Source organism: Suillus discolor, assembly GCF_016758755.1.
Source record: "Suillus discolor strain FC423 chromosome Unknown F5147scaffold_1, whole genome shotgun sequence".
Lineage (NCBI taxonomy): Eukaryota > Fungi > Basidiomycota > Agaricomycetes > Boletales > Suillaceae > Suillus > Suillus discolor.
Window position 1 is genome coordinate 395,034 of NW_024541248.1, and position 13,375 is coordinate 408,408.

General features: G+C 47.9%; 4 protein-coding genes across 4 annotated transcripts; 2 read left to right on the forward strand and 2 right to left on the reverse strand.

Annotated features, from left to right (window-relative positions):
* Nucleotides 1-1,508: 1,508 nt before the first annotated feature.
* On the forward strand, nucleotides 1,509-3,866 carry F5147DRAFT_766438 (FAD/NAD(P)-binding domain-containing protein; the record flags this gene model as incomplete). The annotated part of the gene is made up of 12 exons (XM_041440772.1): nucleotides 1,509-1,629; nucleotides 1,681-2,106; nucleotides 2,156-2,264; nucleotides 2,321-2,364; nucleotides 2,412-2,430; nucleotides 2,480-2,810; nucleotides 2,864-2,917; nucleotides 2,972-3,278; nucleotides 3,329-3,375; nucleotides 3,434-3,525; nucleotides 3,576-3,771; nucleotides 3,828-3,866. The coding sequence occupies 12 exons, from the start codon at nucleotides 1,509-1,511 to the stop codon at nucleotides 3,864-3,866; spliced, it is 1,785 nt and encodes a 594-aa protein (XP_041299898.1).
* Nucleotides 3,624-9,379, reverse strand: F5147DRAFT_662325 (CPSF A subunit region-domain-containing protein). The gene is made up of 24 exons (XM_041434774.1): nucleotides 9,036-9,379; nucleotides 8,832-8,987; nucleotides 8,699-8,779; nucleotides 8,494-8,651; nucleotides 8,288-8,434; nucleotides 7,636-8,237; nucleotides 7,424-7,587; nucleotides 7,307-7,375; nucleotides 7,063-7,254; nucleotides 6,881-7,016; nucleotides 6,643-6,827; nucleotides 6,408-6,590; nucleotides 6,159-6,353; nucleotides 5,704-6,111; nucleotides 5,458-5,650; nucleotides 5,328-5,406; nucleotides 5,136-5,277; nucleotides 4,929-5,084; nucleotides 4,735-4,881; nucleotides 4,536-4,683; nucleotides 4,337-4,471; nucleotides 4,156-4,285; nucleotides 3,829-4,106; nucleotides 3,624-3,772 (listed from the first exon to the last, which is right to left on the reverse strand). Exons 1-23 carry the CDS (start codon nucleotides 9,345-9,347, stop codon nucleotides 3,932-3,934), a joined length of 4,293 nt encoding a protein of 1,430 aa, XP_041299899.1. The 5' UTR covers nucleotides 9,348-9,379; the 3' UTR covers nucleotides 3,624-3,772; nucleotides 3,829-3,931.
* Nucleotides 9,380-9,470: 91 nt separating this feature from the next.
* F5147DRAFT_662327 (uncharacterized protein) lies at nucleotides 9,471-9,935 on the forward strand. Its single transcript, XM_041434775.1, has 2 exons — nucleotides 9,471-9,851; nucleotides 9,905-9,935. Exon 1 carries the CDS (start codon nucleotides 9,481-9,483, stop codon nucleotides 9,736-9,738), a length of 258 nt encoding a protein of 85 aa, XP_041299900.1. The 5' UTR covers nucleotides 9,471-9,480; the 3' UTR covers nucleotides 9,739-9,851; nucleotides 9,905-9,935.
* Nucleotides 9,936-10,228: 293 nt separating this feature from the next.
* On the reverse strand, nucleotides 10,229-12,868 carry F5147DRAFT_647015 (heterokaryon incompatibility protein-domain-containing protein; the record flags this gene model as incomplete). Its single annotated transcript, XM_041433168.1, has 3 exons — nucleotides 10,229-12,460; nucleotides 12,604-12,661; nucleotides 12,804-12,868. The coding sequence occupies 3 exons, from the start codon at nucleotides 12,866-12,868 to the stop codon at nucleotides 10,229-10,231; spliced, it is 2,355 nt and encodes a 784-aa protein (XP_041299901.1).
* Nucleotides 12,869-13,375: the final 507 nt, after the last annotated feature.

Consider the following 13,375-nt stretch of genomic DNA (forward strand, 5'->3'; position numbering starts at 1 on the left):
TCCCCACAAAATAAGCGAACAGAGCGGACGCCTAATAGCGAAGCGACAGCGACTAGATAAGCGCTCAAACATGTGAAAATAAATTGAAATACCTCCTGCAATGACCATGGTCGAGTTCGATTTGCCGCTATGCCGGAACCATTTTTAATGTCGATCATTTTTTTTATACCCCAGTTTTATTCTACCAAGTACTGCGGTCTCTCAGGGAGGACTTTATCTTTCCCACGCACGATAACGGTACGTTTGTTGCACTACCGTGGGAGTCCTGCTGATGTGATTCCCCACAAGACCGCATCTGCGTGCGCCCTGTATCATCAACCCTTCGCATCTATTCTGGGCTCACGCGTATGCTCCACCCATCCCGCACTAAGGAATCCTCAATCAGCATCACGGGCCTGGCCGCCTGGGTTCTCAATGGGCTCTGCTTCCTCGTCTCTTCCTCAAGCACCAGGTCGCGTCGCGAAAGTCCGCGAACGTCGTAAGGGCCAGAGCATATTTCAGTTTTCTTGACTTTACAAGAAAAACTAAAATATGCTCTTTCCATCTTATTGAGGTCGCACTCTCAAACCTTCGGACAGTTCTGGGAAGTACGACGATTCAATGTGTTTCCCGTCACGTACCAGAGAGCTTTTTTTTTACTTCTGGACGGTGGATAGATGGGCAAGGTTGGATAAATTGAGCTTAAATCGTCTCTCGCAGGTCCATCATCCTCTAAAGCAGTCTCTGCTCCATTTCATAGGTGTTCCGTTTTCTTCTTCTAGTATCGACAAGTTCATCAGCATCACACCCTGGCCCCTGCGAACTCGCGTGATTCCATCTGATGCCCTCAGGCTGTCGATCTGACTCGGAGTTGATAGATAACAACTTCTCCTTGGCGATATTGTCCTATAAAGCCAGAAGAGAAAGTTGTTCAAGAGGGATGCTGCTGGCAGTCGATGGATTACTTACAAAATAAGCGAATAGAGCGGACGCCCATAGAAGCGACAGCGACCAGATAAGCGCTCAAACAAGTGAAAATAAATTGAAAATGAAATACTTACCTCCTGTAAATTATATAATAATTTGCACCTAATGCCTCTTTCTGCTGCAGTGTTCACTGGTATTACGCGTCTGCGGCACTCGACCCCTTCCATTCTATCGTCTCCTTTCAAGTGCCCATTATGCACATACCATATTGTCAGGAAACTCGTTCCCTCAAAATTGAACACTTGTTTACTTCGACTATTGGATTCTGAATTTGATTGCCAGCGCTGGTGGTTTGTTACTTTGTATACTCTTCAGTTTCATCTTCATGATCAGCCAAGGGCTAAATGCATCCTAGTTACCTAGCACTGTCCATTTGGGCACTGTCATGCCGTTCAGGCTAGCCAATTGAGTATCCATGTCGTGGCGTTACAGTAGTATCGTGCGGTGTAAGCTGGAGAATCTTCTTCGTTCAGAGTTCTAAGTTTATACATCCGCGTACTAGTAGGATATACTCACCCTCTACTATCTGCCCGTATACCGACATGGCTTCAGAGGACCTTCACTCAATTTCCACCGATTGGCTCAAAAGCCTAGAGGTCGCATCGTCCACTGGAGACACTGTGTCATTTGTGAACCATTTCCTTCCGGACGGGTGGTTCAGAGGTCAGTGCTTGTCCAAGCAAGTGAGGCGCACTAGCTTATAAGTACCCTCAGATCTCCTATGTTTTTCTTGGAATCACAGAACACTATCAGGTCTAGAAAAAATACGCGAATTTCTCTCGCAGGTTGTTGACGGAAAGTCGCGACTTGAGTATTCTAGTCTCCGTGACTTCAAGATAGACGATCACACTATCAATGCGCCTTCACCATTCAAGTTACCAGGCATCGAAGGAGTACAAGGTGCTTTCACCTTTAGTATTACGAATCCGGCTGCGCTCGGACGAGGTTTCTTCCGTCTGATGCAGGATGCCGATAAGAAGTGGAAGGCTTTAACTCTTTTCACAAACATGCAGGACCTCGTCGGGCACAAAGAGTCTCCCCCAAACCAACACGGTTTATATGAGGATCGCGAAATAACTTGGGAGGAGGATGTTGACGCAAAATGCCGTGCTATCGAGGCGGATCCCACTGTTTTAATCGGTGTGCCGTTTCTTTTATGAATCGTAGTGTTTTGACGAGTTATAAAAAGTTGGTGGTGGTCAATCTGGCCTTATGTGTGCTGCGCGGCTACGTATGTTGGGGATCCGTGCACTTATAATCGAGAAAGATGCGCGTGTCGGAGACTGCTGGAGGCAACGGTATGCATGAACGATAGTATATCTATATCTTCGTTATTAAATAATGCAAAACACAGGTACCCCAATCTTACGTTGCATACTCCCGCGTCTCAAAGCTCCAGTACGTCTTATTATCTCTTCACAGGCTTGGTGCTAATGAATATACAGTACTTTACAGTCCCTATCCGTAAGTGCTTCCCACGGTCCAAAGGTATCGCATATCTGAACAATGTTAGGATAAACTTCCCAAAGTACATTCCTAAGGGGAAATTGGCCGATTTCCTGGAGTCATACGCTGTTAATCAGGAATTGTGGACCTGGCTCTCCAGTACCATAACCTCAATTCCAACATATGAGTCATTATCCGCAAGATGGACTGTAGAAGTACAGCATGGAGATCAGAAAGTGATCCTCAATCCAAAGCACTTGATCCTCGCCACAGGAAGCGGGAGCCCTCACATTCCTACCTGGAGTGGAATAGATGAATTCCAAGGAGCCTTGTATCATTCTGACTTCCATAAGGATGCGGAGCAGTTCCGAGGCAAACGTGTCATCGTTGTGGGTGCGGTAAGTCGTATCTGTGCACTTTTATACTGCGTGCGTACTCACGAGACCGTTAGGGCAATGCTAGCGCGGATATATGTCAAGATTTCGTAGCACACGGTGCCGCTGAGGTACGTCTATGGATTGGAATACACTAAAGTCATATTTTCATAAGAAGGAAAAAGGTAACGTTGGTCCAAAGAAGCGCCACATGTGTTGTATCCTCTGCTGCCATGGAGAAAACTCGCTTCAAGTCACTTTACCCCAATAGCACCCCTATCGAGGAACTGGATTTCCGCGGCAATTCAATGCCTCTAGCCTTCCTCCTGCAACTGACAAAATCAGGTGGGATCCGACACATGAAGATGTTGGATCAGGAACTCCACGACGGTCTGCGCCAGGCTGGATTCAACTTAACTTGGGAAGTTTCACCCGGTAGTGGCGAGGTTGGGATAGAAGGATTTTTGTTTAGCCGTCTTGGATCAGGAACTAGTGCGTTTAGATTGGTTCCCGAGACGGGCGACATTGCAATTAATACACAGTGCTTGACATTGGCTGTGGTAAGCTAATCATCGAAGGCAGAGTCAAGGTATGACTTGTATCTATTTTCTGAGGGGCTGTAGCTGACGGTCGCGATATGCGTGTAGGTAAAGCAAGGCCAAGACATTAGTCACTTCGACAAAGACGGGATCACGTTTAAAGACGGCTCTAAGCTTTCAGCAGACGTTATCGTCCTAGCGTATGGTCTGACTGGTAGTTTCTCGTCGATCCTTCTCACGCACGTTGCAGTACAGGAAATGAACCCATCATGAAGACCGCAAGAGCTCTTCTTGGCAAAGAGATTACCGATCAACTTCTTCCGCCTGAGGTGTGGGGCCTTGACTCGGAGGGAGAACTTAATCAGGCATACCGGCCCTCTGGACATCCGGGACTTTGGTTCGCTGTGGGTCCATTTGGAGCCGCGCGTTTCTTCAGTAAACACCTGGTAAGCTCCACCTTTCTCTGCTGGTCTATATATATTTGACAAATACTATGATACAGGGTCTTCAGATATTGGCACGAGAGCTCGGTATAGCGTGACGAAGGGAGGACTGCCATTGTACACAATATATTGCAGGTCAGAATAATAGATACTGAAATTCTCACTACCATGGAACAATGAGAGAAGACCAGTCATGCAAAACAAGAGCTCTCTCTGTGCCAATCTGTCGCGTGATTTCATTCTGGCGACTGATACCCAAGACTTGAAATTCGCTAAGGAGTTGGCCGTCAAGGACATTTTTCGACAAAGGCTTGGACACGGCGTCATTTCGCACAATTCTAACAGAGTTATCAGTGAAGAACTCAGCGCAAACACAGAAATACTCACCGATGGGCTTTTGGATTCAATCCAGCAGTGTGCTGCACATTTCGTGCCAGCTGCCCTTGCAAAAGTTGTAGTCGTTTGAAAACAGCTTCATCTACAGGTGTGAGGGTTGATAGGGATCCGTCCGTAAATCCTGCCAATCGAATAAGATACATCATCGATGCAGATAGAATACAAGCCTCACCAGACACCAGTTTTGCTTGAGGAATGAGTTGTTCGTCTTTCGTGCGCCGAGCAATCATGATGGTCGAACGGCACTCTTTATGACCGTGGAACTCTGTGTGGCACAATAAATGTTGACCTCCTCTAGACTCGAGATCTTTCAATCAAAAACCAAAATTCTCAGATTACAGTTTCATCGTGCTCTGACCAAGGTAACTCACCGGAAGGGTCATATGCAAATAGCCTTAGGACCCCTTCTTCGTCTTCGCTAGCGATGGCCAGATCTCCCCCGGCAAAGAAGAAGTCCACAGTTGTGGCATGCCTCTTTCGCACGTCCTTTGCGAGTGTGACGAGTTTATACGGATCCTCCTACGAAACGCTTGTTCAGAAGAGAACACAGAATAGATGCAAACGTCGTACTTGGAAAGCCACCAACCAGACGCTCTTCACAGCATCCCCGATCAAGAGAAGATTCTTCATCGAGCGGAGTGATGTAACGTAGACGCCAACATCTAGGAAGGCAACGCCGACTAAGCGTTCATCCAGATCAAGAGCGCGAACAAAAATCTGCAGGGATTATCAACGCAACATTGCATACAGAGCCGTCTAATTACCTTCTGGCCCATAGATGACACAAGATAACCATTTATGCCGCAAACAGCTGTCACGGGGCCTTTCGCGTCGTCCCTCACTCGCAGCTTTAATTTGTACCATCTTTTTGGTGTCCAATTAGGATCGGAAACGACTTCAACAACCTCGAAAATGTATGTCTAGTTTCATAAATAAATTGGCCGAAGAATATGGTAGATGGCAAAACATACCGCTCCCTTTACAGCCAAATCTTCTCCTCGGTTGATCGTCGTTCCCACAGCAATAAAATTCTTGCTTCCACTTTCCGTGCTTGTTGTTTCAAGAGAGACACAAGTCAGGGTGTTGACAAATTCGTTGGATGCAAATTCGTAACTGGCAAATACATCAATGTCGCTGTCGGTTGCAATCAAGAACAAACGCACCCATCCATTGTAACCCAATGTTCCGGCGAAATCAGCTCGAGCGTCGAGCAGTCAGCATGAGGGAAGGAAACACCGTTCCCTGAATAATTGTCAGACAAAGATACCTCGGACATGAGACCGGAACGCAAACCATCAGGCTCCCAAATAATGTTACCGTCTTCGTCATAGGAAGCAAATCGAGCTTGTAATGAGGAAGCGGCCACTATCAATGAAGCCGAATGTTCGAATATAACGTTAGAGTACGTGCGAGACCGAGGAATGCTGCGGTACGGTAGACAACTGTCAAGTTGGACTTCTGGAGCCCATTCAAGGAGAGTTGGACCCTAAATGCATGAATGAGTGAGTGTCTTGACTTTTCAGCGTACCGCACACAAACCTCGTCAGAATACAGGAGAAAATCTCCCTTGGACTCCCAAAGAGAACATGCAGTGAATGCGTAAACGACAGTATGTCCCGAGGGTACCACCCTTAATCCACCCTTATCAGTAGCTATGATCCAGCATGGCCTATCGCCCGTGAAGAAAACGCCGGCAAGGGTACACTCCATGTTTGGGGAAGTCATAAATGGAACAAATGTCCGCGAGATTCTCTTATGCTCTGCAAGCACAGTCTTCTCCGTTTCCTCAACTCTCTGGATTTCAAAGGTTTTCGACACGACTTTGTGGAACTTGACCTTCAAAAATGCAGTCCGTGGGTTAGGTAAAGGAGGATCTGCTTGTTTTTCGGTGGGAGCAGGCGCCGGCAAGGCTTCATAAATGGCCATATTTCCCGAACGTGAGAAAACCTGTCGCAAATCTTAATAGATGGACCACAAGACTGTTTGTTACTTACAAACAGATGAGGAACCAAAGACGTTTCGCCTAATGGTGCCACGAGAATTTGATCGATGTCAAGATCCTGAGGCTTTCTGGGGGGGTCTTGTGGCAAAGACAGTGCAGCAGGAGAGCAAGAATCCACTAATATATTCTCCAACGTAGAGATAGCAGTGGTCGAGAATACAAGAGTCAACTTTGGTAGTGACCAGATCTATAGAACTCGATATTAGCTAGCTTCATCCCAAAAAGTCAATGTGAGGCTGACCTCCATGACGCCCTGTGGTCGCACGAGCACGAGCCATTGACTTCTGTTGCCAGCTGTTACAGCCGCCTGTAGTGTAGACGTATTCTTATCTGCATGTGCTGCTGCAGGGGTAGTCTCGCTCGCCTCTATGTCGAAGAGACCGATAGTATCTGTGAAAAAACAGCCTGCAATATAGCGAGATGTCTACATTGAAGCAGTAAATAGTGTGGAACAAGGTAAGCGAAATCAGAAATACCTTGTCGCCCATTGGAGACATATCTTTGCGTCGAATCTTTCCTCGCTCCGTTTCACCAATAAAAAGACCGATAGACTCGTCTTCTCGCAGGATAAGTACAAAGGGATCACAAATACTGCATGATTTAATTTTTGCACGAGGCAAACTACCGTCCATATCTTTGATAACTTGTCTTTCATTACCGTCTTTATTCCACCTCATTAGTCACCAATGCACAAAGTTTGTAGGAATATCGTACCGGGTTCCAGCACACGGATAGAATTCGTCATGACATGCAATATAGTGGTGCGCTGGAAGAATGGAGCTGCGCTTATAGTTGTCCCAGGTATGCGAGTGGGAATAGCGACATCGGTCTTTGCGGTTCGGGTTGCTATCTGCGAGGGTTTAGCGAATAAAACATACCAAAAAAAGATTACCTACCCGCGAAACACCTGGTGTAGGATTAGCGTCTGTGCTAATTATTATCGTGTCAATTTCAGCTGAAAATGGGCCCATAGACTTCTCATAAGAGAGACCATTGACACGTTGGGACTGGCGAACGGGAAGAGACCAGATTCCTCGTGCTCCTCCAAGTACATGCAGTTTCCGCTTAGTGCGCGTCGGAAGGTCACGCTGTGCTTAATTGTTAGTTGAAGTAGCAGTCTGTAAGATCATATCAACTCGCTTGGAAAAGGGTGAATCCGCCTAAATGACCTGCTCCTGTGGCAGCAACAAGTTCCGGAACAAAACGTTCCTAAAAAAGATTGAGCAGAGTCTGACCAATCAAAAGTCATATACTTACTCCGTTCTTAGCAAGAGAGAATGTCATATCAGCGATTGGGCCATATGCAGGTAACGAGTCGCACAATGAAAGGTGAATTATGGAACGAGTCTTTGTCGTAGCACTAGCTCCCGATGCTGCTCCAACTGCCATCTGTGTGGCTGTCTGTGAATCGCCGTATAGATCTGTGGCGCATGAGTAGAGTTTCAAAACCGCGTGGAAATGCAACCAACCATCGTCATCGTCTAAATCCATACTATCAGAAAAATTCAAAGTGGTGGAAATGCCAGTTTGCTGCGCAGGAAGCTCGAGAGGTACCTCTTCTCTAGCGGTCTTCATCAATACCGACGGTCCAACCATGCTGCCTACGAAAAGCAGGTCGTCATTTAGTAGTCTGGCGACAGCTGGTATGGTTGTCTGAGCAATAACGGGTAATAGCACTAGTTTGGATACAGTCCTCCCGTCAAGGATAATCTCGATGGGGTGTATCATGCCATCCCTTCGAATAACAAAGAAAGTCTTTTCATCGACAAACACGAGCCGACTACCTTCGAGATACAGGCCAAGGTCTTTGTCTGCCGGAGGCATTGGCATATCACTGACGCGTGTAGCCCAGCCATTGACAGGAAGGGACACACGGCGAGCTGCTTGATCGACATAAATGATGGAATTGCTTGTGAGGACGATGACACCTCCAAGTGAAGTTGCGCAGGGGAGGAGAGACACGCTGTCGTAAGGGAGACCGTCGACAGCCGTGATAATGGGGTAATTTCGACTCATGAGATCCAAGGTGAATATATAGAGGCGAGCCGTGTCACGGTACTCTTTGAGACGACTATATGGAACGTGTCATTGTGTGAAAATTAAGCAAAGCATGCCACGTACCCAGCCCACGTCTGCTCAGATTGGCAAAGCACCGCGACCGTTGGATTGTTGTATCCAGGGAGGAAAACAAAATCGATGACGTTCCGAATGCGTTCATCGACATCGTTGACGAGGTCTAGCACGAAACTTGGAGAGTATGGTACGTCCCTGTTGGTTGTTCGAATTTGTATCGAGCCGGAAGTGGGGGAATTCAGAAGAATGCATACCTTGTATGGTTTTGTTCCTGTTCCATTACATCGAGTTCTGCTTGAGTCTGAAAGAACGGAAGAATAGCGAATGCGTCCTTTGGAAGAGATAGTGCTGCACACCGGGACAAGGGGTCTGCACGCAATTCTGTTCTGAAAAGGGGACTATCCAATGAAACCTGAAAACTGGTCACATATACGCGCATCAATGAAGACAAACACCAACCATCTGAGGCGCTCGCTCATACGTATGTATTGAAACGGTGACAAGATCGTGTGCAGCGTCCGACCACTCAAGAAGAGCTATCTGTAATTACGATCAAGAACCGCTATGAGACGCAGAATACATGCCATCATACCTTGGCGTCCTTGAAGGACACTAATAAACGATCTAGTTGGTCGTCATAAGTTGACATAATGCGCACGCTCTCCATGCCAGTGACAGTGCCATGCAGAGTATGCTCTCGCACAAAGTGAAAGCGTGACACCATTGAAGGATCTTTCTTTGCAGTAGCCTGTAATGCAACTAAGCTACCCTCCCCAAATTCAGGCTAGGTATTCACCTTTACAGAGCCCATATTGACCCACCCTTCTCCACCCTCATCCATCTCCACTTCGCCTTCCACAGCCTCAGTGCCTTTTCGTACATGAGCCCTTCGCTCTCGCTCATTTTCAATGTAAGTTGAGATTTGCGGAGGTTGCTCCCACACTTCGAAAATGCGCAAGAGGTTGGATCTTGAAACAACAACATTGGTAAGAACGCGTGGTAGCTTTTCTTGGCTGGAAGATCCAGTGATAGTTGAGGGCGTTAGTTTGAGTGTCGTTGCGAACTCAACACCACTAGGGGGGAGTATGTCGTGTCTCAAGGCATGCATTTCTCCCTCAGCGACAAGTGCACCCCGGTCTGATCAAAATTGTGAATTTGTTTGTTTCTAAAGGTCTTGCCAAACAACCTCTTTTAATTGATTATGTAACTAGGAAATCGATGCACTCGGCCACTCCGCTTTCATGGCAGCCGCTTACCCCGAATATGTTGCGTGCTTTGAGGCCAGTCCACGGGCATTCTTTTCTGGCGAGCCCCCTGCCGGCCAGCTTCTTTTTGCACTCCCAGAGGTTGCGAACTTCACTGCTTCCTTGTTCGCCAACATCGCAAAGACCCTCCCTTCGCACTATTTCAGAGAATCAGCACCGGCGGCGATGAAATTAACAAGAACTGTTACGCCGATGACTACCCCACGCAACAGCAGCTTAAGAGGACTGGCATGACGCTGACGGTGCTCTTGACACGTTCACACAGACCACTCATGGTGCACTGACTGCCCAGGGAAAGACGTGTATATATAAGCCCAGTATCTTGACTGGAATTCTGAAAATAGCAGGTACCAACACCCGTCCCACGCAGGCAATATTTTTCTAATATATATAAGCACAGGAGTGATCACAGGTACCTCACTCATCACCGTGGCTCTCCTAAGTTCTCTCCTTTTCCAAGCATCTAACATATCATAGCGCTTGATCCCACGGAAACAATTCGCGTCTACCCCACATGCATGCTCCACCTGAGTGCCACCTGCAATCTTTGTGTCTCCTACATCTACTACTGTAATTCACGATAGAAAACGTCCGAAGGCGATCGGAACGCTTGTATAATTATAATACTCAGTAGTTTCTTATGAAGCAATGCTTGTGATTCTCGATGCCACAGCTGGGACCCGTTCAATTTGATCTATTTGAGTAACTTCGCCGGTCTTTACTGCTATCCCAACAGAACAACCTTCTGCTCCCCTGTCGAGTTCCGCCAAGCATGTTCAAATATAACCCCAACCCCAACTCGCTCCATGCGTTTTTCATCCTGCATCTTCTGCACCGCCATCACATACAACATGCATCCGAAATATCGTTTCCCCAGTGTGTCCTCATCGTACAACCCTTTGGTTTGATTTGTGCGAAACAGAACAATAAATTCACATGAAGTCGGTGAATGGGTGGAACGCGGAAGGATGACGCGCCCTACTAACGTTGATGGTCGAGGAACGTCAGATAGTATGGAATATGTGGCGTAGTTAGCCTTGGGATCAGCACCGGCGACATCGTCCGCTTTCGTAACGTTGAAATGAGCTGAACGAGTTCTGAATACTAACGTCCCAGGTTGCAGGGGCGCATTCTCTGTAATCAGAGTTTGTGTATCGATATCGCCTTTCGGGATGATGTATGGACTGGAGTTTGCTTCTTCAACAGATCCTGCCATCCGACCAGTACGTCTAACATCCTGGGGAACAAGCTGACCATCACCATCTACCATGTGCCATTGCTCCACCAGCGACTGGGTTATACACGGAGAAACGCCCCCATTCTGTGCATCGACGAACAAGCTCACTTCGCTATACTGGACAGCACCCCGCCACGCAGCCCATGACCAGGATGGCCATAGCGTCATATTTCCATCCCCAGTCGCGCGCCGCACACATGATGCATTGGGCGTTGGCTGCCACACTAACGCAAGTTCTAGGTCAACGATGGGCATCCCAAAACGGAACGCTCGACCAGGGTTACCACCAGCGAGCTTGAACCCCTTGGCCATAGCATTGATGAGCGCCGTAACAGCGTTCACGATGTCTGACTCCATAGTAAGCCTGCGTCGCGTATACTTTCCGATGATGCTCATGTAGTGGCTCATATATGCAGAGCTCGTCCCCTGCAGTGGAGCACGCGCGAACGTGAAACTACCTGTACCGCCGTACTTCAGGGGGTGCGATGCCCAGGGGAGGTTGATACGCTCTGCAATCACATCTTCGCTCCATATATCCTTTCCGCATTCAAAGTGCACGTGATGGGGGGTCAAGAAGATGCGGCGGCGCGAGAGCATGACTTCTTGATATGTCCAGCCACGTGTGTCCCATGCAGAACTTGCTATGGCCTCACAGGGGAGAATGAGGGGGACGGCGAGGTGAAGACCTTGTATTTTAGCTATTTGTTGTTTGGGATCCCTGGTCCCTGGGCGGATGCCTGGGAGAGGATCATGCGCGGAGGTGCCGCCCGCAGCGAAGATTGTGAACGCGGAGCTGCCGTAGATAAGCTCCATCACACCGATCTGCACTGTTTTGTCCTTAGGGTCATCCTGCACAATACACAACGCGTCAATCCAAAGGTATCGCTCGCCGAGCTGACGGACGAGTTGGATGGTGTCTAAGATCGTGGATGGTAGCACTGATACATCAAGGCCGCCTTGTGCTCTGCGCTGCTTGATATTTGCCCGTGTCGTCCAGTACTCTTCTCCCGTACCTCCCCAGAGGTAGCTAAGAGCGACGAAACGGCAGGATGGCGGAGCGCGAACCACAGCCATTCGAGTTACATCCACGACTCTCACACTCTTCGGAAGAACATCTCCAGTGCCCCTCCACCATACTGTTTCACACAGCTCCCCATGCTCGTGTTCACAGATGTGGATCCATCTCTTCAACAGGGCGATATCAACATTCTGACCAACCCTCCTGCCATGAAGTTCTTTCGTCCTCCCAACTTTGGAAGCATCTTCTCCCAGGAGCTGGATTTCCAGCAAGAGGTTTGACCGCGCGGCGACCATGGCAGCTGTGACATCCCGAGGTCTATCAAAAGTCTGAATATGCAGCCGATGACAGATATTCATGAGTGCAGGAGAGATATAACTTGGAATGTTCGGATACCCGCACTCCATTGTATGCAGCGCACAGGTAATATCAGAAATGTCGATATCAGGCAGCTTATCCAGGTTCCACGCGCGACGGATGACAATAGCTATGAGGTTGCACAGTCCGCATTGGTTGGATTTATTGAGGATGTCTGTGAGATTACCAATGGGGATTGCGTGTTCTCGTGGGACGCCGTCGTGAAGGATTGCATGGAGGTCGAGGGATGAGCATGTTGAGCAGAGGGGTGCGTCGTTTTCTGGTGGGATTTCTGGGGTATGGTTGCTTGGAATAGGATGCGAGATGGAGTCTTTCGTGCGAATCTTTCGTCAGCGCCTGTGCGAGCAGAACATGGGAAGACGGAGACCCAGCAAGGGAACACTGTCTGTGCCTGTATTGTTATCGCTCGATGATATCAATGTCCTCGCCAAGAAAGCCACCCTGAATCCTCGAAGGTACCACTCACCTTGAGTAAACGGAGCTTGCACGATGGATGCTGTAGACTCTTGGACCTGTCAATAGACCTGTGGGCTCCGATCCAGGGTCGTGGTTCTTCAATTTGAGGTATAATATGTAAATGTAATTCTGGGACAGCGTTTCAGCTAGATATTAGTGGCCTTCTACAAGCAGCACATAGACCAATATTTGAAGACAGTCATTACTTACATTACCATTGGGAAAGCCGTACTAATGCGTGCCGCAGTTGGTCCGGGCTGGTGAACATGATGCATGGTCGTGGCCAAGCGGTGGCTGTGACGTATATATTCAACATCTTACTCAATCGCAACTTGGACGGCCTAGCTAGTACTACTTGCTTTTCATTCTCTTCGAAAGTCTTTGTGAGTATCACCTGTGCTTCACTAGGAGTAAAGAGACCTAAGAAGTTTACGATCTCAGCGCTCAGCATACACGCATTTCACTTGTACTTCTGTGAGTGCCCAAAGGGCCTCATTCATCCAGCGCAACGCCACTCATGAAATGTGCATGTACAGAGTTCAGCGCTCAGTCTTGTAGATTTATAAAAACCGCATAGAACGTTTGAGTCCTGACTCTACCGTACCAGTGATCAATGCATCAGGCTTTACTTGTTCCTGAAATTCTTCTAGAGATATTCGCCTATGTGAATACAATACCATCTACATCGACCCAGAAATTGCTTGCAGCGCTTGCAAGGACATGCAAAATCTTCCATGGGCCTGCGATGGATTTGCTGTGGACTGATCAATCCATGGGTTAGA